This window comes from Neoarius graeffei, chromosome 22, assembly GCF_027579695.1.
Source record: "Neoarius graeffei isolate fNeoGra1 chromosome 22, fNeoGra1.pri, whole genome shotgun sequence".
NCBI classification, from domain to species: Eukaryota; Metazoa; Chordata; class Actinopteri; order Siluriformes; family Ariidae; genus Neoarius; species Neoarius graeffei.
Window position 1 is genome coordinate 44,214,908 of NC_083590.1, and position 27,296 is coordinate 44,242,203.

Here is a 27,296-nt window from a genome sequence, read left to right on the forward strand (position 1 = left end):
AGCGAAAGCCTCATGTTAACCAATCTAATGGTCCAACGAGATCCATCCCAATTCTTTTGAACAGGGTCTCGATTAATGGTAGAGGGCGCAAAGGCACTTTTGGAATGGCCGCTGGATTTACTAATTGGCATTCGCGGCACGCCGTACACCACCTACGGACGTCACCGCGAATCCCTGGCCAATAGAACTGGGCCATTATTCGGGCTAGTGTTTTATCCTGCCCCAAGTGTCCAGCCATGGAATTAAAGTGAGCCACCTGGAATACCAATTCCCAGTGGCTCTTTGGGATCAAAAGTTGTGAGACCATCTCCTTAGTCTGAGTGTCCTGCGTCACTCGGTATAATCTATCCTTCATAATGGAGAAATAGGGGAAGGATGGGGTGGCGTTTGGCTGGAGCATTTGACCATCGATTACTCTCACTTGGTCAAAAGCATGCCGCAGAGTCTCGTCTCGCAATTGCTCTAACGGGAAATCCGCGAGGGATTCCCTGAGAGAGGGAGGAGGAGCCTGCTGCTCCTCACTCTGACGCGGTGATGACATAGATGGCTCTGTGACAGCTGCTCCCGCCAATGCCACACCGGGACCTCCCCCTGCTGAACTACGGCAGGACCCACTCTTCATTAAATGAGCCATTAACTCCCAAAATCCCGGCCAATCAGTCCCCAAAATTATCGAGTGGGTAAGGCGAGGATTAACCGCCACCTTTACACTAAATTTTTCCCCTCGAACTAGAATGCGGATCAACACTAAAGGGTAGTTTTGAACATCCCCGTGCACACACAACACCTTCACCACTTGTTCTCCCCCCAATGCCTCGTCTTGCACCAGGCTTTGGTGGATTGAGGTCTGATTACAGCCGGAGTCCACCAAAGCCTGATACGTATCCCCTTGGACACTCACCGGTATGCGATACGCTCCAGCCTGATCGAGGGCGGTTCCTGGCACGTCGGGGATCCGGACCACCGCGCCCACCTCCATTGCCGAGCACTGATGCTGGAGGTGCCCTGGCTCCCCGCAGCACCAGCAAACCGGCCCGGGCTTTTTCTCTGCACTGGCGCTCACTCACCTGAGGGAGGGGAGAGACAGACATGGAAGTGGGAAACGGGTGGGCACCGCGGGTGCGGCGGGCCGGCTGTGGGGGAGCTGGCCCCCACCTCCACGGTGGGGAAACGGGGCGAGGACGAGACACAGAAGGAGAGGGGGAGAGAGATAGAGAGGAGAGAGGAGAAGAGGAGATCTGTGATCCTGCTGTGGGAACAGCCGCCAAATGATCCTCCACCAACTCGATGGCCTGATCCAGCGACGCCAGGCAATGGCACTGGACCCACTCCACGGTCCCTTTGGGAAGTTGTGCGATGAACTGCTCCAGCGCCACCAGATCGACGATTCCCTCGGCATCACGGTTGTCAGCCCTCAGCCACTGCCGGCAGGCGTCCCGGAGTTGCTGGCCAAACGCGAATGGGCGGCCGACCTCCTCTAGGCGTAGAGCACGGAAGTGCTGGCGTTGTTGTTCTGGGGTGCACCCCACACGCTGGAGGATGGCCCAGCACAGGTCCACGTAGACCAGCCGGCTGTCGGCAGGGAGCTGTAGCGTGGCCAGCTGTGCCTTGCCTGTTAGCAGGAGAAGGATGCGCGCCGCGCGCTGTTCCACCGGCCAGCCCCAGGCCTCTGCTGCTTGCTCGAAGAGCGCGAGGAAGGCCTCAGGGTCATCGTGCGGGCCCATCTTCATTAGGGTGAGGTGGGGAGGGCCCGCGGCGGTGGAGGTGGTGGACCCCACTGACGTGAGGAGATGCCGGAACGCCTGATGATCTTCCTGTTGCGCCAACACCAGGGCCTCGAACCTTTGTGCTTGTTCCTTTCAGAGGGCGACCAGCGCCTGGTGCTGGCTCTGTTGGGCCGTGGCGAGGGCGTGGATCAGGTCCGCGAAGGGGGAGGACTCCATGGGGCTGTTCTCTTCTGTGCTCCTTCCTGGGTTTCGGCACCACTGTATGACTTTGAGCGGGTGGGTAGAGCACAGAAGTACGGCAGGACAGAACTGAATTGCAAAAACTCTTTATTGTGACACTTTTCAGCCGACACAATCTCCCAGCCACACAGACACGCACACACATATCACTCGTCTGGTTGGGGAGAGATCCCCCTTCCTCTGCTCTCTTTCTCCTTATATAGGGCGCGGTCACTGGGGAAGACACACAAATACAGGTTAATTGACATCAGGTGCAGTGATTCTGCCACTTACCTTCCCTGACTCCACCCTCCGGTCACAGACCGATGCTTGACCATGCCCCCGCTGCCACAGTAATATTGGATAATTTTCCTCAATAATTAAATGATCAAGTATAATATTTTTGTCTCATTTTTTAACTGGGTTCTCTTTATCTACTTTTAGGACTTGTGTGAAAATCTGATGACGTTTTAGGTCATATTTATGCAGAAATATAGAAAATTCTAAAGGGTTCACAAACTTCAAACACCACTGTAGGCAATGTAGTGAAAATTGCCTATGCATTGCACAGTTATGGTTTTGACTCATCTTGAAATAAAATCCTGAGTCCTCTATGTCTGAGACCAAGAAAAAATGCGGTCAATTCTGAGACAAGACCAAGACCTTTAAAAAATGGTCTTGAGACTGGTCTCGAGACCAAGAACAGTCTCAAATACTACAACACTAATAGACAGTACATCGCTAATAACAGTTAGCTGGCTAACTTATTCCTAACAAAAGATGAATATGGAGATATCCATGTTTTTGGTTTTTTGGTGTTGTTGTTTTTTTACTTTGGGTGTTGAATGTACCGATGTCGAAAATGATGACCTGTGAATTATCACTTATGAGGTAAGTCCAACATAGCAAAATACTTCGGAAGCACTAGACAGTTATACAGTAGAAGTGGAGGACATGAGTAAAGATGGGGCAGAGGAGGCCTGAGCTGGCTTGGTGGTTATGGATGGTGTCATAGAAACTGGACGGGGGGTGACACATGTGGACACTGTTCCATGTGGAACAAACAGGACATTGCTATGTACCACAGAGTTACTAAGTACTGATATTTAATATGCATAGATTTTGATAATCTGCTTTAACCTAATGCTTTTCAGTTTCTTTTTTAACCAAATGCTGTTATGTTAATTTAATATAGTGGAGTGGTTTTATAGAGACCTTCAGAGAACTGATAGAGAAATAATTTTTATATGCAATGTCTTACTAGAAACATTCAACATGGAAAACAGAAAATCAACACTGGCTAACTAAATATTGTAATTACATTGCTTAATGACAACTCTTGAACCACCAAAACTACTTAGACTCACAGGATTATAATAACCTAAAGTCAATATCACATAAGAAAGAGCTTTAAAAAACTAACAGAAATATATAAAAATAAAGGGAAAATAAACAGATTATAAGTACAGCTCTTAAAGGGGTTCCTCATCATCGCTTTCTTGATCAACCTCTTTTTTGTCCTCAGGGGGAGGTTTCAGAGATGAGAGCGATATAATGGGATGAGAGGAAGGAGTTTGAGGTGGGCTGCCATTGAGACTTTCTTCCTTGCTAATACTACTTCCTGTCTGAGGACTACTTCTTCCACTGCTGCTGCTTTCTGTAGTGGAGCTGCTGGTATTTACCACTATCTCCCGCGTTACTCCTTCAATCCACACTTCTGCCTCCTGCTGTTGGACAGGGGCCATGGGAACTGCGGGGACCACTGGGGATGAAAGCTGGTAGGAGTCGGGGGCAGAGGAAGACACTGGGGAAGCTGGGGCCGAGGAGGCCTGGGTTGGCTTGGAGTACTTACGAATGGTGTCACGGAAACTGGCCAGAGGGGGACGTAAACGGACACCACTCCGTGTTGAGCCCTCAATAGCTTTCTGAAGCTGACACAAGATGAAAAAAAATTTGAATATATGGATATGTGTACTGAATAGTATACATAGCTTAATGAGTGAACATATGCATACTTGAAGTATACACATTTATCTGTTTACCTCTTTTAGTGCTACAACTCCCACTAACTTGCCTATGCTTGTTACATAGGCATGACTAAGGCCCAGTAGGGAGAACAATGTATGAGTCTGTGTGAAAAAATAAAGTTAGTTGTCACCATACACCATCTTTACATACAGTCAGGAACTCAAGAAGTATCTGATGTAGAGTATGTTACTCAAATATTATCACGACTGCATTGGTTACCAGTTCATTTTTATCATTCAAGATACTTTTATTTGTTTTTAAACCTTTTAATAGGCAGGGACAAAGTGATATTTTAGACATGGTTTGGTTACATTCATCTCTCAGATCAGTCAATAATTTTATCGAAATGTCTTGCCACAAAAACAATTAGCAATAGACTAATTATCTGACAGGCCTTGAGTATGACATACTGTATTTATGAGGCAAACATCAGCCTAGTTTAAGCTCTTGTAGCTACAGAATTTAGGCAAGTCAAAATTAGTCAGGCATTTGACAGGAAATAATTATTTGGATTAATAACAGCCATACCAAGGTCATTTACTGGTTGATTGGCATGAACATATGCATAAAGATTAGTTTTGAAATTAAGATATTTTATTGATCCCAATTTCTATTGAAATAAATTTTTAATCCTATTTCTGAAGAGCTCTATTAAAATTTTGAATATATAGAAGTACAAGTCAAAAGTTTGTACACCCCTACTCATTCATAGTTTTTCTGTATTTTGACTATTTTCTCCATTGTAGAACAATACTAAAGACATCAAAACTATGATATAACATAAACAACATATTATGTTAAATATGTGGTAAACAAAAAAGTGTTAAAAACAAAATACGTTTGATAGTTTAGATTCTCCAGCATTTACCTTGATGACGCTTTGCATACTATTGTGCTCACTATAAGCTCAGCATTTAAGTCTAGGCTGAAAACGTATCTGTTTAGTCAAGCCTTTTGTTAATGGTGTTTATGAGGTAAAGGTGTAGATCTGGAGGGTCCTCAGACATCGAGTGTTTTGGTAAACTGGGATGTATGGATGCTGTCGGTCCCCACTCGCTTGCTCACTTGAGTTTGTTGATGGTGTAGTGGCTGGCTGCTTTATGTCCCGGAGCTCCCTCATGCCTGTGTTACCTTCTGGCTCTCTCCTTTTAGTTATGCTATCATAGTTAGTTTTGCCGGAGTCCCTGCTTGTACTCAGTGCAAAATGTATACTGTACCTACTTATTCAGGTGACACTGGGCATACCTAACAACCTGTGTTTTCTCTCTCTTCTCTCCCCCCCCCAATCTGTCCCTCTGAGTTACATGTCAATCCTGGGATCGAGGTGCTGACCTCTTCACCTCCTTGGACCTGCCTGATCCATCCTGATGCCCTATGTCTGGTTGGAGTCTCATCACATCGCTTCTGTGGAGGACGGCCCCATATGGACAGTTGAAAGTCACACTTGGAAGACACTCTGGATACTTACAGTAATGCTTTTATGGCTGAGGACTACAGTTGGCTTGCTAACTTTGGGACTGCGGTTGTCATGAGCAGTTTTGCACTCAAGTTTCCAGTAATGAAGTGTTATAACATCAACGAAACTGACTTCATGTTAAAACTGTTAATGTTGTCTGTTGTTGTCCAGGTGAGGATTGGTTCCCTTTTGGGTCTGGTTCCTCTCGAGGTTTCTTCCTTGTGTCGTCTGAGGGAGTTTTTCCTTGCCACCGTTGCCACAGGCTTGCTCATTGGGGATAGATTAGGGATAAAATTGGCTCATGTCTTGGGTCATTCAGATTCTGTAAAGCTGCTTTGGGACAATGTCTATTGTTAAAAGTGCTATACAAACAAACTTGACTTGACTATTGGCATTATCTTAACCAGCTTCATGAGGTCGTCACCTGGAATGCTTTTCAATTAACAGGTCTGCCTCATCAAAAGTTAATTAGTGGAATTTCTTGCCTTCTCAATGCATTTGAGATCAAACAGTAAATTGTAAATAATAAAGATACAGTAAGTAGCCATATTCCACAACTGTAGTAATCCATATTATATCAGGAACCGCTTAACTAAGTAAAGAGAAACAACGTCCATCATTGCTTTAAGACACGAAGTGACTTTTAATTAATAAAGACAAAACACTGAATCTGAAGGTGTGTCCAAACTTTTGACTGGTACTGTAAACTATGACAGAACTGACAGAGCTTAGAAGTAAAACTCCAACATGTGAAGAATCCAGGATGCTGGAAGATAAACTCACCTTGTGTAGTGATGTTCTCTCCACCAGCTGAAAAGGAGATGGGTCTATCTTCACCCGTTCAAATTCGAGTGGCTTATCTATCTCTGAATCCGCCCATGCTTTAACCTGTTTCAACAAATACCAGATAAGATCAAACACTGCAATAAAAGCAGGACATATTTTTCTGCCATGACAACTTTTTTTTTACACAAAGATATTTTCTCCAATATGTAACTAAAAGTTGTAACTAAAGTTTTTTTTTTATTGTGTCATGTCCAAGTACAAATAAATTTACAAATGGCTAGATTGGAAATCAAATTTTAAGTAGAATCACAACCTCTTCAGCTGTCATTGTATCAGTGAGGGGTGGAGGATCTGGCTCCTGGGGAAAAATAAAAATAAATATGCATGCACATGTATCATGATATGTGGTGGAAATAGTGGTGGAAAACTAGAAAAAAAAAAAAACTTTAATGTTTTAATTTTCTGCCTAAAGTATGGTATGCACCTTTGACTGCTCCTCTACTGGTCTTTCTGAAGAGGAGGAGAAAAGGTTGTGTAAAGTTCTCCTGAAAGACTGGAGGGGACCTTTAGCTGGAGTAAAAATGAATGAGACAAAGGGAGAACATATCTTACTGCAATGACTTACAACCCCGATTCCAAAAAAGTTGGGACAAAGTACAAATTGTAAATAAAAACGGAATGCAATGATGTGGAAGTTTCAAAATTCCATATTTTATTCAGAATAGAACATAGATGACATATCAAAAGTTTAAACTGAGAAAATGTATCATTTAAAGAGAAAAATTAGGTGATTTTAAATTTCATGACAACAACACATCTCAAAAAAGTTGGGACAAGGCCCAACTGTGAGACATCCCCTTTTCTCTTTACAATAGTCTGTAAACGTCTGGGGACTGAGGAGACAAGTTGCTCAAGTTTAGGGATAGGAATGTTAATCCATTCTTGTCTAATGTAGGATTCTAGTTGCTCAACTGTCTTAGGTCTTTTTTGTCGTATCTTCTGTTTTATGATGCGCCAAATGTTTTCTATGGGCGAAATATCTGGACTGCAGGCTGGCCAGTTCAGTACCCGGACCCTTCTTCTATGCAGCCATGATGCTGTAATTGATGCAGTATGTGGTTTGGCATTGTCATGTTGGAAAATGCAAGGTCTTCCCTGAAAGAGACGTCGTCTGGATGGGAGCATATGTTGCTCTAGAACCTGGATATACCTTTCAGCATTGATGGTGTCTTTCCAGATGTGTAAGCTGCCCATGCCACACGCACTAATGCAACTCCATACCATCAGAGATGCAGGCTTCTGAACTGAGCGCTGATAACAACTTGGGTCGTCCTTCTCCTCTTTAGTCCAAATGACACAGCGTCCCTGATTTCCATAAAGAACTTCAAATTTTGATTTGTCTGACCACAGAACATTTTTCCACTTTGCCACAGTCCATTTTAAATGAGCCTTGGCCCAGAGAAGACATCTGCGCTTCTGGATCATGTTTACATATGGCTTCTTCTTTGAACTATAGAGTTTTAGCTGGCAGCGGTGGATGGCACGGTGAATTGTGTTCACAGATAATGTTCTCTGGAAATATTCCTGAGCCCATTTTGTGATTTCCAATACAGAAGCATGCCTGTATGTGATGCAGTGCTGTCTAAGGGCCCGAAGATCACGGGCACCCAGTATGGTTTTCCGGCCTTGACCCTTACGCACAGAGATTCTTCCAGATTCTCTGAATCTTTTGATGATATTATGCACTGTAGATGATATGTTCAAACTCTTTGCAATTTTACGCTGTCGAACTCCTTTCTGATATTGCTCCACTATTTGTCGGCGCAGAATTAGGGGGATTGGTGATCCTCTTCCTATCTTTACTTCTGAGAGCCGCTGCCACTCCAAGATGCTCTTTTTATACCCAGTCATGTTAATGACCTATTGCCAATTGACCTAATGAGTTGCAATTTGGTCCTCCAGCTGTTCCTTTTTTGTACCTTTAACTTTTCCAGCCTCTTATTGGCCCTGTCCCAACTTTTTTGAGATGTGTTGCTGTCATGAAATTTCAAATGAGCCAATATTTGGCATGAAATTTCAAAATGTCTCACTTTCGACATTTGATATGTTGTCTATGTTCTATTGTGAATCCAATATCAGTTTCTGAGATTTGTAAATTATTGCATTCCATTTTTATTTACAGTTTGTACTTTATCCCAACTTTTTTGGAATCGGGGTTGTACAACAATAACTGTCATTTATAGAAATTGATTCTAATGTTACTTCTATCTGATGTTAACATTGTCACAATGTGATTTTTAATAAACAAAAAAGCAATATTACATCAGTATTTCTTGTTTTCATAATTTCCCCTTCTACAATATCAGCTCACCAGGAGGGGTATGATTTGTGGTGGGTTCTGGCTGTTTGGGTGAAGGTAAAGGGCCATTCCTTTCTTCCAGCACTGGTATGCTCTGAGATGTTGAAAGAGAAAGTGGTTTAAACCAAAAATGCCCAGCTCACAGTGACCATTTCCCCTTCTAAAAATATCAATTTATCCATTTCTTTTCTTTAAAACTCTAATTTTGTGATTTCTTCTTTTTATTCTCATTCTTATTTTGATTTTACAAACTCAGTTTTCATGATTTTACATATGATTATTTACTGTTATTCTTGTTGCCAACACTCTTGCTGTTTCTTCAAGACTTTTTTGTCATGTCAAAGCTGTTATCAGTGTTAGACTCCAACTTCCAGAGCTACAAACATGGCCAGAGAGGACTACACTTCCCAGCACAAGTAGATTTTGTCACATTCACACTCACCATCTTACTGATTACACACACCTGTACTCAATTACAACCACAGCCACACTCATAGTATATAAGCACACTCCACACAAATCCACTTTGCGAAGTATATGATCTGTGATTTTTCCAGTCGTTAACAGTTAATGGTTCCAGTGACTGTTTTTCTGGTTTTTATGTTGTTTCTGGTTTCATCGTCTTGCTCTTGCCTATCCTAGTTTATGGTTTTTTTTGCTAATCACCTGGGGCCTCATGTACAAAGACCTGCGTGGATTTCCCACTAAATATGTGCACACGTCAAAATCGGGAAATTTGCGTACGACCAAAAAAATCCGGATGTATCAATCAGTGCGTACGAAGGTTTCCATGCACTCTCCTGTTGTACATCCCAATCAACGTGGAATTCGGCGCACATGCACGAGCCCCGTTCCCCGCCCCGTCTCCTCCCTCAATTATTCCACACTGAATATGTTAATTAGTATAAATAGACCTGCAGTAAGGCCCGCGTTAGGTAAAAGACATGGCAACTTTTACTAATGCGTTAATGTTAATTAAATGTTAGAAATCTCGCGTTAATCAAATTAACATTTAACATTTATTATTAACATTTAACATTAACATTTATTCGCGTTAATCCCTGCCTTTAGCACAGTGTAATAGAATTCACATACATCACTTAATTGTTCTGTCACCTCCAATTAAAGTGATGTTCAAAGTGTATGCTATGAGACATGCAACGGTCACTGATTGTATGCCACTGAATGTGAATGTAGCCTATACCAAGATAACGGTATGATTCGCATCGTCCGCAGTGCCTGCGCCACACTGAGTGTCTATTTGAGTTACATGGGTTTTGAAAACAAAAAAACACCTTTAGTGCTCTAATGTGTACATTTTTTCGGGGACACCCTGTATTTGAGGAAATGTCTTCCTCTCTTAGTAGGCCCAATATTCCTAGCCACATGTAACCAGAAATAAAACGTGCACATATTTTCCACAATAGGATTTTAATGACAAATGTATTCTAGCAGGGTGCCAGGGAACAACAGGAGGCCCCCAGTCCATCCCACCCGAGCAGGAAGAGGACCCCCAGCCGAGCAGATCCAGCGTCACTGTCACCTGCCCCCCTTCTCCACCGCCTGCCCCTGTCGCCGGGTCCATAGGCCGGGTGCTGACGCGCGCGATCCTTGAGTCGCAGGGGGAAATTTTAAAGGGGATAGAGGCGATTAACGACAACTTCGAGGGAATCCGCGAGGAATTGAAGGAACTGAATAACACATTAAAAGAATATCTTAAAAAATGAATGGTGTCCTGTGTCCCGTCTGTCCTTACCTTTTCACATTGTGGCTATTAAGCGCTGCCGGGTTTGTATGCCATGTTGCTGTGGCACCTCGTTGTGAGGCCCAGGGTCTGGGTCCTCCGGCAGGTCTCACTCCATTATTGGCACGCCGTGCCGCTGCACCACATTGTGTAACACGCCACACACCGCGGTTGTGTCTGATTTGTACGCACTTGGAAATCGTTTCATATATTGATCTTGATAATTATGTGATAAGGCTACCCCATGCAACATCAACTAATAATATTTCAGTCTGACACCTTGCGGCAAATGCGCGAGGAAGATCTATGAAGCTAGCTGCAATGCATGGTCCTGCATGTGCATTCTTTAATTTAATTAATTAACCAATAGTCAATGGGAATAATATCGAAATGATATTGCTGGGGTTTCTCATTTCCCGTAATTACAATATGGAAGGGATGGTTGATGGATCTGTTGGCATTTACCCAACAGTCTCGCATTATGTGTCTCGACAATGTCGTATGACTGACATACATTTCAATTCACGCATCCTGATGTTCTGATGCATTTTTGGATGCCTCTTATCGCCATGTCATGACTCTTGACCGAGTAGGCCTAAATGTAGTTGCGTTGCTCTGCCTCTAAGTGTCGCCAAGTACCAAGATGCACCAGAAATGTGCATACGCCAGCCATAAGGTTTGCGTAGAGTACCGCACTTTTCCATGCCAAGTCAATCTTTGTACATACGAATGTTTGCGCAGAAAGTGATGTACGTAGCTTTTTTGTGCGTACGCAAGCTTTGTACATGAGGCCCCTGACCTTTGCCTGCATTGCAATTCTGATTTTGGATTATGTTTTAGTATTGACTGCCAAGTGTAATAATGTCTCGTATATCTGCACTTACATCCAAACCTGCATACCTGACAGAATACTTCGTCAACTCATGGATGTAGCAGGTACTGAGTGGTACCAAGTGCTCACGGCACAAGGCCATATCATCTGGGACCAACAACAGCAGATTGAGGTACTCACCTCCCAGATGGCCCAGTTCCAAGCATCCACACTATTCCCACTAGCAGCAACCCCTCCATCTGCCACCTCACTCATTGCCCATCTAGTGAAGTACTGTATGCTGGTGACCCAGCAGGCTGCAAAGAATTCATTCTGCAAAGTTTGCTCTACTTTGCTCATCAAGAGTGCACCAAGATAGCATATTTCATCAGTTTGCTGACTGACAAAGCTCTAACCTGGGCCATTGCTGTATGGTACCAAGGAGGTGAGCATGTTAACTCATATGAAGCTTCCTACAGCTTGTCCAAATAGTGTTTGACCATTCACCTGAAAGGCAAGGAGATTGGAGGGCAAGCCATATTAAAGCAAGAGACTCAGAGTGCTGCTGAATTCTGTCTCCACTTCTGCACGCTGGCAGCAGGCAGCAGCTGTAATGAAATAGCACTAAAAGCCACGTATTGTCAGGGGCTCAATACTGAACTGCCCGTGGAGCTAGCCTGCTATGATGACAAGGTTTCCCTCAGTATACTCATCAGTGTCCTGCTTTGGAATAGAGGAAATGTGAGAACACACATCCTTCCAGAAATGGTAACCACAGAACCCATGCAGTTGGGGAAGATCAAGTTAAATGGTGTGAACCGCCAACAGTGATGCCAAGAGATACTTTGTTTCTACTGTGGCAGTCCCCAACACCAAGTGGCACAGTGTCTAGCACAAGCCTGAGCTAAGACACCACAGTGCATATCTAAGCAAGCATGCTCCACACCTTGCTCCAACACAATGAATCCCTTCTGTTTCATCTCTCACCCAAATTTTGTACTGCCTTTACAGTATACACACTCAGGGAATGTCTTTTGCATTACAGTGCTAATTGACTCTGGAGAGACTTGAAGCTTCATAGACAACTCGTCTCGTCTCATCTTCTTCCGCTTTATCCGGGACCGGGACGCGGAGGCAGCAGTCTAAGCAGGGAAGCCCAAACTTCCCTTTCCCCAGACACCTCGGCCAGCTCCTCGGGAAGAACACCGAGGCGTTCCCAGGCCAGCCGAGAGACATAGTCCCTCCAGCGTGTCCTGGGTCTTCCCCGGGGCCTCCTCCCGGGGGGACATGCCTGGAACACCTCCCCAGGGAGGCATCCAGGAGGCATCCGAAAAAGATGCCCGAGCCACCTCAGCTGATTCCTCTCGATGTGGAGGAGCAGCGGCTCTACTCCGAGCTCCTCCCTAATGACTGTGCTTCTCACCCTATCTCTAAGGGAGCGCCCAGCCACCCTGCGAAGGAAACTCATTTCGGCCGCTTGTATCCGCGATCTTGTCCTTTCAGTCATTACCCAAAGCTCATGACCATAGGTGAGAGTCGGAACGTAGATCGACCGGTAAACTGAGAGCTTCACCTTTTGGCTCAGCTCCTTCTTCACCACGACGGACCGGTAAAGCGACCGCATCACTGCGGAGGCTGCACCGATCCACCTGTCGATCTCACGCTCCATCCTTCCCTCACTCGTGAACAAGATCCCGAGATACTTAAACTCCTCCACTTGAGGCAGAACTTCTCCACCAACCTGTAGAGGGCAAGCCACCCTTTTCCAGTCGAGAACCATGGCCTCGGACTTGGAGGTGCTGATTCTCATCCCAGCCGCTTCACACTCGACTGCAAACCGCCCCAGTGCATGCTGAAGGTCCTAGTTTGAAGAAGCCAACAGGACAACATCATCCGCAAAAAGCAGAGATGAAATCCTGTGGTTCCCAAACAGGATTCCTTCTGGCCCCTGGCTGCGCCTAGAAATTCTGTCCATAAAAATTATGAACAGAACCGGTGACAAAGGGCAGCCCTGCCGGAGTCCAACATGCACTGGGAACAGGTCTGACTTACTGTCGGCAATGCGAACCAGACTCCTGCTCCGTTCGTAGAGGGACCGGACAGCCCTTAGCAAAGAGCCCCGAACCCCATACTCCCGAAGCACCCCCCACAGAATACTACGGGGGACACGGTCGAATGCCTTCTCCAGATCCACAAAGCACATGTGGACTGGTTGGGCAAACTCCCATGAACCCTCGAGCACCCTATGAAGGGTATAGAGCTGGTCCAGTGTTCCGCGACCAGGACAAAAACTGCATTGTTCCTCCTGGATCCGAGGTTCGACTATTGGTCGAATTCTCCTCTCCAGTACCCTGGAGTAAACCTTCCCTGGGAGGCTGAGAAGTGTGATTCCCCTATAATTGGAGCACACTCTCCGGTCCCCTTTCTTATAAAGAGGGACCACCACCCCAGTCTGCCACTCCAGAGGCACTGTCCCTGACCGCCATGCGATGTTGCAGAGGCGTGTCAACCAAGACAGCCCCACAACATCCAGAGACTTGAGATACTCAGGGCGGATCTCATCCACCCCCGGTGCCTTGCCACCGAGGAGCTTGCAAACCACCTCAGTGACTTCGGCTTGGGTAATGGACGAGTCCACCTCTGAGTCATCAGCCTCAGTCTCCTCAGTGGAAGACATGACGGTGGGATTGAGGAGATCCTCAAAGTATTCCTTCCACCGCCCGACAATGTCCCCAGTCGAGGTCAACAGCTCCCCACCCGCACTGTAAACAGTGTTGGCAGAGTACTGCTTCCCCCTCCTGAGGCGCTGGATGGTTTGCCAGAATTTCTTCGAGGCCGACCAATAGTCCTCCTCCATGGCCTCCCTGAACTCCTCCCAGTTCCGAGTTTTTGCCTCCGCAACTGCCCGAGCTGCAGCACGCCTGGCCTGCCGATACCCGTCAGCTGCCTCGGGAGTCCTGGAGGTTAACATGGCCCGATAGGACTCCTTCTTCAGCTTGACGGCATCCCTTACTTCTGGTGTCCACCACCGGGTTCGGGGATTGCCGCCACGACAGGCACCGGAGACCTTGCGGCCACAGCTCCGAACAGCTGCATCCACAATGGAGGTAGAGAACATGGTCCACTCAGACTCCATGTCCCCCGCCTCCCTCGGAAGCTGGGAAAAGCTCTCCCGGAGGTGGGAGTTAAAGACCTCCCCAACAGAGTGCTCGGCCAGACGTTCCCAGCAGACCCTCACCATACGTTTGGGCCTGCCAGGTCTGTCCAGCTTCCTCCTCCGCCAGCGGATCCAACTCACCACCAGGTGGTGATCAGTTGACAGCTCAGCCCCTCTCTTCACCCGAGTGTCCAAGACATAGGGCCGGAGATCAGATGAAACGACTACAAAGTCTATCATTGACCTCCGACCTAAGGTGTCCTGGTGCCACGTGCACTTATGGACACCCCTATGCTCGAACATGGTGTTCGTTATGGACAAACCGTGACTAGCACAGAAGTCCAATCACAAAACACCACTCGGGTTCAGATCGGGGAGGCCGTTTCTCCCAACCACGCCCCTCCAGGTGTCACTGTCATCTCCCACGTGAGCATTGAAGTCCCCCAGTAACACAATGGAGTCCCCAGTCTCAGCACTCCTCAGTACCTCTCCCAGGGACTCCAAGAAGGCCGGATACTCTATACTGCTATTTGGGCCGTAGGCACAAACAACAGCAAGAGCCCTCTCCCCAATCCGAAGGCGCAGAGAGGCGACCCTCTCGTTCACTGGGGTAAACTCCAACACATGGCGGCTGAGCTGGGGAGCTATAAGCAAGCCCACACCAGCCCGCCGCCGCTCACCACGGGCGACTCCAGAGAAGTGGAGAGTCCAGCCCCTCTCAAGGAGCTGGGTTCCAGAGTCCAAGCTGTGCGTGGAGGTGAGCCCGACTATCTCTAGCCGGTACCTCTCAACCTCCCGCACAAGCTCAGGCTCTTTCCCCCCCAGCGAAGTGACATTCCATGTCCCAACAGCCAGCCGCTGTGTCCGGGGATCAGGTCGTCGAGGCCCCTGCCTTCGACTGCCACCCAATCCACATTGCACCAGTCCCCTACTGCTACCTCTGTGGGTGGTGAACCCACAGGAGGTCGGGCCCACGTCACCTCTTCGGGCTGAGCCCAGCCGGGCCCCATGGGCAAAGGCCCGGCCACCAAGCGCTCGCATACGAGCCCCAACCCCGGGCCTGGCTCCAGGGTGGGGCCCCGGCTGCGTCATCCCGGGCGACATCACGGTCCTCGGATTTTTCTCCATAGGGGTTTTGGTGAACTGCTCTTAGTCTGGCCTGTCACCTAGGACCTGTCTGCCTTGGGAAACCCTGACAGGGGCATAATGCCCCCGACAACATAGCTCCTAGGATCATTCAAGCACACAAACCCCTCCACCACAATAAGGTGGCAGTTCTAGGAGGGGTTCAAGCTCAACCTTTTCTGCCAGGGAGTTCATAGACAACTCCCTGGCAGAAAAGGTTGAGCTTGCCCTTGCAACTCCTGCAACATTCATTAAAGGTATAAACTCTGGAGGGCAGACCCATCGGAGGAGGGGCCATCACCCACTGAACCAATCCCATTACCCTCAAGGTTAGTACCATGCACTGAGAGAGCATTTCCCTTCTCATCATTGTAGCCACCAAGTTTCCAGTGCTACTCCATTTCCCTTGGATGCAAGACCCACAATCCTCAGATTTCCTGGAAAGAAAGAGAAATCATGTGCTGGTCAAAGCACTGCCATGCCCATTGTCTTCAACATCCTTTCAATCACAATAGAAAGTCCAGAAACCCAAGTTCATGTATAAATTCCACCCATGCACCAAGAGTTCAGGGGGATGTTCAGCAAAGCCAAAGCCAGTGGACTCATGCCCCTTCACAACTGAATTTACCCCATCTCCTCAAGAAACCCAAGCTATGGAAGACTGTATCAAGGAAACCCTCATATGGGGTACATATACCAATCCATTTCTCCAGCCTCTGCAGGGTTCTTCATTGTGAAGAAAAAGGGGTGGTCTTTGGCCATGCATAAACTACAGAGGATTAAACAAAAAAAGGATTGTTAACTCCTACCTCTGGTACTAGCAGCTCTGGAACAATTGTGTAAGTATATTGCCATATGAGTGATTTTCAGTGCGAGCAATTTTGCAATATCATATAAACCAGGTCTTGCAGGATCTCATCTCATCTCATTATCTCTAGCCGCTTTATCCTTCTACAGGGTCGCAGGCAAGCTGGAGCCTATCCCAGCTGACTACGGGCGAAAGGCGGGGTACACCCTGGACAAGTCGCCAGGTCATCACAGGGCTGACACATAGACACAGACAACCATTCACACTCACATTCACACCTACGGTCAATTTAGAGTCACCAGTTAACCTAACCTGCATGTCTTTGGACTGTGGGGGAAACCGGAGCACCCGGAGGAAACCCACGCGGACACGGGGAGAACATGCAAACTCCACACAGAAAGGCCCTCGCCGGCCCCGGGGCTCGAACCCAGGACCTTCTTGCTGTGAGGCGACAGCGCTAACCACTACACCACCGTGCCGCCCGGTCTTGCAGGATATGCTTGGGAAATTTAACATTGCATACAACCTTGATTCCAAAAATGTTGGAACACTGTGTAAAATGTCAATACAGTACTAGTCAAAAGTTTGGACACACCTTCTCATTCATAGATTTTTCTACTTTGACTATTGTCTACAAAGTAGAACTACACTAAAGACATCAAAACTATGAAATAACATATCACATATACAGTATGGAAGTATACAAAAATAGTGTGGAAAAAAACAAAATATGTTTCATATCTTAAATTCTTCAAAGTAGCGACCAAGATTCAAGATTAACTTTATTGTCTCACAAAGTGTAAAAGATGAAAATAAAAAATAAATAAAAATAAAAAATTGTTTTTGCTTAAAATATAAAGAGATGACTCATTCTCTTTATATTTTAAGCAAAAACAATTTATTTATTTTTTTTATTTTCATCTTTTACATTTTGGCAGCATGGTGGTGTAGTTGTTAGCGCTGTCGCCTCACAGCAAGAAGGTCCAGGTTCAAGCCCTGTGGCCGGCGAGGGCCTTTCTGTGCAGAGTTTGCATGTTCTCCCCGTGTCCGCGTGGGTTTCCTCCGGGTGCTCCGGTTTCCCCCACAGTCCAAAGACATGCAGGTTAGGTTAACTGGTGACTCTAAATTGACCGTAGGTGTGAGTGTGAATGGTTGTCTGTGTCTATGTGTCAACCCTGTGATGACCTGGCGACTTGTCCATGGTGTACCCCGCCTTTCGCCTGTAGTCAGCTGGGATAGGCTCCAGCTTGCCTGCGACCGTAGAACAGGATAAAGCGGCTAGAGATAATGAGATGAGATATATAAAATATACACATTCACTGCATATGAGCAATTGCATGCTCTTATTGGCTACTCTACTACTAGGATATCAGCTCATATACCATGAGTAGAGATATATCACTTTATCAAGTATCTAAAAGAAACATAAATAGCTAAATAAAAGAATATCGTATTTTCCCCCCAATAGCTCCTGTTCCACACTCCAGCCCAGTTGGTGGCAGTAATGCACCTTTAAGTTGGTTTGCCAACCGCCAAAAAAAGAAGAAAAGAAAATGGCAGAGTGTGTTACTGAACCAACCAAGGATGAAATAAAAACTCTACTCAAAAACAAAGCCCCCCAAAAAAGCAACAAAGTGTCAAATATAAGTATTTGATGAGAAGTTGAGAAGCATACATTTTGTGAAGTATGTCAGTCTGATTTCTCGATCAATTTTCTTCAAATATGGCACTCAGAATGTTGGAGAATGCACCATTTTCACTTTTTTTCCCAAAATTTTCCAGGGGCGCATGCCCCCAAATCCCCCTAGAAGGACGTGACTGCACAGTACACTCTGATCTTCCACTTTTCATTCTCTAGGGATTGGCAAGTATTTTGTTGTTGTGATATACTTCCACTCTTTAGCTATTTACAAATTACTCATAACCAAACAATTTCAGCAAAAATAAATATTCAATACCAGACAATTTTTTTCCACTTACCAATTTAATGTCTAAATTATTTCAGGCTCATCAGAGTAATGAAGTTAAAACATCTAGTGTTTACCCTCTTTTTACCTGACACGTAGGAACTACCCTGTACTTCAGAGATTTGTACCACACACTAACCTAGCTTTTAGGGGACTGTAAAATAAAGTTTTACCAAAATAAGAACAAACCGCATTCTGAATCACAATTCCAAACAGATGGCTACAAAATATACTAATTTCTGAGCAAAATCTAGAATACATTTCTCCCCTGTTCATACACCTTTTCACCACCGCTGTCTTCTCCTTCTTCATCCACAAAGGCAATGGATTCCCAGCTGGCATATAACCCTTGGCCTTGCAAACCCTCTCCCTGTGTCAGGATCCGTCGCTCTGCTGATAGCCACCAATCACAGAGGGCAAGAAGCTCAGACCGCTCAATGCTTCCCAAGAGGATCATTGATTCTTAGGTTGAAAAACAGGTGATGAAATGTTAATTAGATCATTTTAACTTACTTTTTCCAAGTAATTCGAGCCTAAGGTTGATCAATGCATATTAAATAGAGAAAATGAGGAAAAAGCATACAAATCTTAATATCCAAGTTTAAAATGTGTAAAAAAAAATTATATATATATATATATATATATATATATATATATATATATATATGATCATATAAGCCATTCTATGTTTCTATAAGATCTCACCTTTTGAATCCACCAGAGGGAAATTTTTGAGGGAAGTGGAGTCAAGTAGATGTAGCACTTCTCGGTACGTGGACTGTGAGCACAGATATTTCACTTTTCTCACCATGATATCTTCAACAAAGATGTTATATTGACTGTGACAAGAGAAATTGGACAATATCACTGATTAAAAAAATTGGCAAATACAGTCAACTCCACAACTATTAGCACCCATCATGAAAATGAGCAAAAATAAATAAATTAAATGCCACAAGTAGTTAATGATATATTGAGCTTAAACAACAGACACAGTTTTATCTGAGCATGATACTTTTTCAAGATGTTAGGTGTGCTGCTGCAATATCCAAACAAAATAGCTCCTCTTAATCATTTTAGGAACAGAGGATGTACAGTGCAGCACAGTTACATTTTTGTAATAATATATGGTTATATTTCACTAATAAATTTCATATCAATTTTAAATATAGAAAGAACTTCCTGCAACTACAGTATAATTTATGTTTACTCAAACTCACCAACATAGAAACTTGGGTACAAGTGTGCATTTTTATTTTTCATAGTTTTGCATTTCTCAAAAAACAGTTTATGATCAAGACTGTATGCCTTGCACAATAAAAGCACAATAAAAAATAAAAAACAAAATAATTAAAAAAATAAGAAAGTAAATAAGTGCAGAGATCAAAATACATTAAAGAGAAGATTTAAAGAGAAGATATACAGAAGGTCAGTGATGAATATAGATAGCATTAACTCAGGAACATACTGCAGTCACAGAAATTTTCTGTGACAAATGTGAACTATGAACAGATGTGAGAAGAAGAATTATCCCGTGCATAATGCTAGCAGCTCAGTCTCATTGGGATTTAGTTTCTGGAATTTAACTGCCATCCATGAAAAGATCCCTGCCAGACATGCTGAAATCCAAGGAGACGTGAGTACCTAAGTGAGGAAAGAAGATGAGGATTTGACTGGCAGCATAGCAATGGTATGAAAACCCATGTGAGTATATGATCTCACTAAGAGAGTGGGTACAGAGGGAGAACAGAAGAGGACCCAGAAATGAGCCTTGTGGGAAACCAGCTGAGCAGATCAACTACACTCCACTTCCCCTCCATGTCACTTGATATGAGCATCCCTCCAGGTAAGAAGCAAACCCCTGCCATGCTTTGCTACAAATTCCAACAATTATGAGGATGGACATGTGAGTCTTGCAATTGATCATGTTGAAAGGTCAAGGAGGATGAGGACTGATGAGAGTTTGGCTGGGCAGTAGCTGCTGATGTCAGAGGTATCGAGAATGGACTTCTTCAAGATGGGAATAACCATTGCTGTTTTAAAGTACATGACCAGATATTTTGGAGTTGTTTATAATGGAAGTCATGAAGGGGAGAAGGTCTTGTGAGATGGTGGGTTTGCTGGACAAGATGATCTGCAGGATCTGTTCTGTAGAATGAGGAGAAAAATGTAACAAGGAAAGTCAAGTCAAGTTTATTTGTATAGCGCTTTTAATAATAAACATTGGCACAAAGCAGCTCTACAGCATTTGAATGACTTAAAACATGAGCTATTTTTATCCCTAATCTATCCCCAATGAGCAAGCCTGTGGCAAGGAAAATCTCCCTCAGATGACATGAGGAAGAAACCTCGAGAGGAACCAGACTCAAAAGGGAACCCATCCTCATTTGGGCAACAACAGACAATATGACTATAACATTAACAGTTTTAACATGAAGTCAGTTTCGTTGAAGTTATAAACTCTTCATTGATGGAAACTTGAGTGCAAAACTGCTCATGACAACTGCAGTCCTAAAGTTAAGTCAGCTGTAGTTCTCAGCCATAAAAGCATGACTGTAAGTGTCTAGAGCATCTTCCAAGTGTGACTTTCAACTGTCCATATGGGGCCATCCTCCACAGGAGTGATGCGATGAGACTCCAACCAGACACAGGGCACCAGGATGGATGAGGCAGGTCCAAGGAGCAGAAGAGGTCAGCATCTTGATCCCAGGACCAACATGTAACTCAGAGGGAAGGGGGGAGAAAACACAGGTTGTTAGGTATGCCCAATGTCACCTGAATAAATAGGAACAGTATACATATAGCACTGAGTACAAGCAGGGACTCCGGCAAAACTAACTATGACAGCATAACTAAAAGGGGAGAGCCAGAAGGTAACAGGCATGAGTGAGCCCTGGGACATAAAGCAGCCAGCCACTACACCATCAACAAACTCGAGTGAGCAAGCGAATGGGGGACTGACAGCGTCCATACATCCCAGTTTACCAAAACACTCTATGTCTGAGGATCCTCCAGATCTACTCCTTTACCTCATAAACATCATTAACAAAAGGCTTGACTAAATAGATATGTTTTCAGCCTAGACTTAAACACTGAGACTGTGTCTGATTCCCAAACATTACTTGGAAGGCTGTTCCATAACTGTGGGCTTTGTAAGAAAAGGCTCTGCCCCCTGATGTAGCCTTCACTATACGAGGTACCAGCAGATAGCCTGCACCTTTTGATCTAAGTAGGCGTGGGGGGTCATAGAGGACCAGAAGTTCACTCAGGTACTGTGGTGAGAGACCATTCAGTGCTTTGAAGGTCAATAGTAGTATTTTATAATCAATACAAAATTTGATTGGGAGCCAATGCAGTGTGAATAAGACAAGGGTGATGTGGTCATATTTTCTAGTTCTACTAAGGACTCTTGCTGCTGCATTTTGAACTAACTGGAGCTTGTCTATGCACTTATTGGAACATCCAGACAATAATGCATTACAATAATCCAACCTGGAGGTAACAAAAGCATGAACTAGTTTTTCCGCATCATGTAGTGACATTAAATTTCTTATCTTAGCTTTCTTTCATCTCAGAAATATTGCTATCCAGGTAATATTATCAATGTGAGTTTCAAATGAAAGACTGGAGTCAATAATCACTCCAATGTCTTTTACTGCTGCACATGAAGAAACAGAAAGGCCATCCAGAGTTACTGTGTAATCAGAAAACTTACTTCTAGCTGCATGTGGTCTGAGTACAAGTACTTCAGTCTTGTCAGAGTTAAGTAGAAGGAAGTTAATAAGCATCTAGTGTCTAATGTCCTTTACACATTCCTCAATTCTATAAAGCTGGTGTCTCTCATCAGGTTTTGCAGAAACATACAACTGTGTGTCATCAGCATAACAGTGGAAACTAATACAATGTTTATGAATAATATCACCCAGAGGTAACATATATAAAGAAAAAAGCAGTGGACCCAAGACAGAACCTTGTGGAACACCAAACTTTACCTCAGTATGTCTAGAAAAATCACCATTTACATCAACATACTGACAGTGATCAGTTAAATAAGACCTGAGCCAGGAGAGGGCTGTTCCCTGAACTCCCACAATACTTTCTAGTCTATCCAGAAGAATAGAATGATCAATGGTATCAAATGCTGTGCTAAGGTCAAGCAACACAAGCAGCGAGACACAGCCCTGATCAGACGCCAACAGTAGGTCGTTTACTACTTTAACCAGAGCTGTCTCTGTGCTATGATGAGGTCTAAATCCTGACTGATACATTTCATGGATGTTATTCCTATGTAAATATGAGCATAACTGCTATGCCACAGCTTTTTCAAGGATCTTGGAGATAAAGGGGAGGTTTGATATTGGCTAATAATTGGACAGCTGACAGGGATCAAGGTCAGGTTTTTTTAATCAGGGGTTTGATAACTGCTAGTTTAAAGGATTTGGGTACATAGCCAATCGTAAGAGAAGAATTTATTATTTTTAGAAGCGGTTCAATTACTTCAGGTATTATCTGTTTGAATAGACGTGTAGGTAAGGGATCTAGTACACAAGTTGAGGGTTTTGATGTGGAGATTAGTGAAAGTAATTCAATTTCTCTAAGGGGAGCAAAACATTCTAACTGCTGATCTGATACAGTTATATTGTTAACTACAGGGTCACTTATATTGTCTGACCTTAAATTAGTATGTGGCAGCGGGGGCATGGTCAAGCTCTGGTCTGTGACAGGAGGGCGGAGTCAGGGAAGGTAAGTGGCAGAATCACTACACCTGATGTCAATTAACCTGTGTTTGTGTGTCTTCCCAGTGACTGCGCCCTACTTAAGGAGGGAGAGCGAGAACAGAGGAGCTCATCCCCGAACCAGACGCCAGTTGTGTGTGTGTGTCTGTGCTAGTTGTTCACTGAAAAGTGTGGCAATAAAAGCCCCAGTTTACGAACCTGATCTCTGTCCTGCCGTCCTCTGTGCTCCGCCTTTCGTTAGAACCATTACATAGTAGTTTAAAGTTTTGTCGGATATTCTCAATTTTGTCGTTAAAAAAATTCATGAAGTCGTTGCTCCTACATACCACAGGTGTGCATGTGTCTATAGTGGACTTATTCCTGGTTAATTTTGCTACAGTATTAAATAGGAATCTAGGATTATTTTTATAATCTTCTATTAGGGAGGAGAGATATGTTGATCTTGCAGCTCTAAGAGCTTTTCTATACTTCAGGATGCTCTCCTTCCACACTAATTTGAATGCTACCAATTTTGTTTGCCACCATTTATGTTCCAATTTTTGAGTGGTCTGTTTTAAAGTGTGAGTGTCATCATTATACCAGGGTGCTAATTTTTTGTCTCTGACCATTTTCCTTTGAAGAGGAGCTACATTATCTAAAGTATAGCAGAATGTTGACTCTAAGCATTCAGTTGCCTGATCAAGTTCTGCAGGGGCTGACAGTGACCCTATCAAAGTTGATAACTCTGGGAGATCATTTATAAAGCTCTGTGCAGTAGTTGACGTGAATGTACATTTAATACAGTAGTGTGGTGAGGTGCATATATTATTACTCAGACATATTTTGAATGAGATGAGATAATGATCTGAGATAACTTCAGACTGTGGAAGTATGACTATATTTTCTGTTAGGACTTGGACTGTTTTGGCTTCTAGAGGCCGCTGTTATTTCCTTTTCGTGTCATATTTATTTTGGCCTCTAGAGGCCGCCACTGTTCCTGTGTTTTGTGGTTTTTTTTGTTAATTGCCTGTTAGTCCTAATTATCTTCACCTGTGTCCTTAATTAGTTTGTGTATTTATACCCCTGAGTTCAGTCCTCTTGTCACGGAGTCTTGGTGCTGTTATGTTTATCTCCAGTTTCCTTTGTACTGTGTTTTGTGGATCTTCTGAGCTTTTGCATTTTTGCCTTTTTCTTTTTGAATTATACTCTTTGTTTTTTGTTTTTTTTGTTTTGCCTTGGATTGTATATAGTGTACATAGTATAAATAAACCTTTTGTTACTTTTTCTACTTCCGCCTCACGCCTCTGCATTTGAGTCATTCCCCTGGTGGCCTAGTGGGGGTTTGCTGGATCATCACACCAACGAACCAGGTTCGAATCCCAGCAAAACCCTAACAGAAAGACTCCGTCATGACCGACTCAGCAGAGGCTGCTTCAACTGTCTACCCGGCCAACCTTCAGGGAATTATGGCAGCTTTGACACGCTTCGGAGCGACCATGGACGCTCATGGACGTACGCTCACCAGCCAACGTGAGGCCCTTGCTCGCCACGAGGAACTGCTTCAGCAAATTGGGAAAACCCTGGCACAGCTGACATCTCTGCCTGCATCTCCTGCTCCTGATCCAGTTCCTGCTCCTGATCCAGCTCCCACTCCTGCCCCAGTGCCTCCTGCCATGCTGCCTTCTTCACCTCGCGAACCCAGCCTTCCTGCACCACAGAAGTATGACGGCAAGCACAGTGAGTGCCGAGAGTTCCTTACCCAGTGTCAACTCACCTTTGAGCTTCAGCCTACCACCTACACTACGGATCGCCGCAAGATTGCCTTTGTGATCACCTTATTAGCTGGTAAGGCGCGAGCCTGGGCTACTGCTATCTGGCAAAGACAGGGACCTGAGTGCTTTGATTTCCAGCTGTTTTCTGAAGAGATGCTTCGGGTCTTCGATCAGGCAGACATCAGTACCGACGCAGCCCAAAAGCTCATGTCCATCCGGCAAGGAGGAAGCGTCGCAGATTACACCATCTCGTTCCGAACACTCGCAGCAGTAAGTGGATGGAACGAGACTGCCCTGGTGTCAGCCTTCCACCATGGTCTGTCTGACCCCATCAAGGACGGTCTGGCCTCTATTGGATGCCCAAGTGACCTCGAAACCCTCATCTCACATGCTATTCGTCTGGACAACAGGATGAGAGAATGCCACCAAGCCTTGAGCCCCCCCAGCCTCCCTACCTCTACCTGGAGACCGTCTACCTCCTTCAGTGACTGTCCAGAACCCATGCAAGTGGGTCGTACTCGCCTCTCCGCATCTGAGAGGGAGCGCAGAAGGAGGGACAAGTGCTGCATCTACTGTGGCAAGCCTGGTCACTTCCGAGCATCATGTCCTGAACTCTTGGGAAAAGGACCGCCCCGTCCAGCCGAGGGAGGGTTGTGACGGGGCCTACCCTCTCTCCCGGACTCCCTGGCCAAGGAATCTACATCCCGGTCTCCATCTCCTGGGGTGAGTCTGTCCACTCTTGTCAAGCTTTGATAGACTCAGGGGCGGCTGGGAACTTTATGGATATTCACTTCGCCCAAAGCATCAATATACCTACTGCACCTCTTGAAGTCCCTCTGTCTGTGTCTGCCCTCGATGGCCAAGCGTTAGGTGATGGAAGAGTCACTCAAGTTACTTCTCCAGTCTTCCTCCAGTCTCAAGGTCACAAGGAAGAAATATCCCTGCACCTGATTCCTTCACCTGAGTTCCCAGTTATTCTAGGCCTTCCTTGGCTTACTTGCCACAACCCTCACATAGACTGGGTAACTAGCCAGGTTGTGGAATGGGGCCCTGCATGCCATGCCTCTTGTCTGCTCTCTAGCTCTCCTGTGTCTCCTGCCGAGCCCCCTGATCTCACCGAGTTATCTCAAGTTCCCACAGAGTACTGGGATCTCAAGGAGGTATTCAGCAAGAGCAGGGCCGCCGTTCTTCCTCCGCACCGGGCCTACGACTGTGCCATCGACTTGCTCCCTGGGACTACCCCTCCTCGTGGCAGACTGTTTTCCCTCTCTCAGCCAGAACGCAAGGCTATGGAGGAATACCTCAAAGACGCCCTGGTCTCTGGGTTCATTCGACCCTCCACCTCACCTGCTGGTGCCGGCTTCTTCTTTGTCGGCAAGAAGGATGGGGGGCTTCGACCATGTATTGACTACAGGGGCCTGAACAAGATCACTGTGCGCAACCGATATCCCCTTCCGCTGATGTCCACTGCTTTCGACCTGCTCCAAGGCGCCACCGTCTTCACCAAGTTGGACCTACGGAACGCATACCACCTCATCCGTATCCGACAGGGAGACGAGTGGAAGACTGCCTTTAACACCCCGTCTGGGCACTACGAATACCAGGTGATGCCCTTCGGACTCACCAACGCACCAGCTGTTTTTCAGGCCCTAATCAACGACGTCTTAAGGGACATGATTAACCTGTACGTCTTTGTCTACCTCGATGACATCCTTATCTTTTCCAAGACCATGCAGGAGCACCGCCACCATGTCCGCCAGGTTCTCCAGAGGCTGCTACAGAACAATCTGTTCGCCAAGGCCCAGAAATGCGAATTTCATGTTCCCGAGGTCTCCTTTCTGGGATTTATTGTACGGACAGGCCAACTCCAAATGGACCCTGCCAAGACCCTGGCCGTCCGGGACTGGCCTACTCCCAAGTCCGTTAAGGAGGTTCAGCGGTTCTTAGGATTCGCTAACTTCTACCGCAAGTTCATCAGGAACTTCAGTTCTGTGGCAGCACCCATGTCAGACCTCACCAAAGGGACAGGTGGATCTTATGGCTGGTCTCCTCAGGCAGAAAAGGCGTTCAAAGACCTCAAGGCCCGCTTCTGCACGGCACCCATTCTGGTCCTCCCGGACACCTCCCAACCATTCATCGTGGAGGTGGACGCCTCGGACAGTGGTGTCGGCGCGGTACTCTCTCAACATTCGGAAGGAAAGCTGCACCCCTGCGCTTACTTCTCCCACCGCCTGAGTCCTGCAGAGTCCCGGTACGATGTGGGGGATCGAGAACTGCTAGCGGTCAAACTGGCCCTTGAGGAGTGGAGGCACTGGCTGGAGGGAGCGCAACATCCATTCCTGGTTTGGACTGACCACAAGAACCTGGAGTACCTCCAGCAAGCCAAGAGACTGAACCCTCGACAGGCTAGGTGGGCCCTGTTTTTCAGTCGGTTTGACTTCACCCTCTCGTACCGTCCCGGCTCCAAAAACACCAAACCTGACGCACTGTCCAGGCTGTTCTCTGCCACTAACAGGGAGAATGAAGTCGGGCCTATTATCCCGGTGTCCCGGATTGTGGCCCCTGTCCGCTGGGGTATTGAGGAGGCTGTTCGACGAGCCCAATGCCAGGACCCCGGTCCTG

At 45.6% G+C, this 27,296-nt stretch overlaps 1 protein-coding gene across 1 annotated transcript in view; it reads right to left on the minus strand.

Annotated features, from left to right (window-relative positions):
* Positions 1 to 3,418: 3,418 nt before the first annotated feature.
* The window catches only part of clcn1a (chloride channel, voltage-sensitive 1a), a 72,150-nt gene continuing 48,272 nt past the window's right edge, over positions 3,419 to 27,296 (minus strand). Inside the window, exons 16-23 of the mRNA XM_060903949.1 lie at positions 18,893 to 19,026; positions 18,468 to 18,649; positions 8,588 to 8,669; positions 6,701 to 6,786; positions 6,530 to 6,574; positions 6,214 to 6,318; positions 3,989 to 4,075; positions 3,419 to 3,877 (exon numbers count right to left, since the gene is read on the minus strand). Coding sequence (XP_060759932.1) covers positions 3,419 to 3,877; positions 3,989 to 4,075; positions 6,214 to 6,318; positions 6,530 to 6,574; positions 6,701 to 6,786; positions 8,588 to 8,669; positions 18,468 to 18,649; positions 18,893 to 19,026 — 1,180 coding nt within the window. The remainder of the gene's footprint in view (positions 3,878 to 3,988; positions 4,076 to 6,213; positions 6,319 to 6,529; positions 6,575 to 6,700; positions 6,787 to 8,587; positions 8,670 to 18,467; positions 18,650 to 18,892; positions 19,027 to 27,296) is intronic.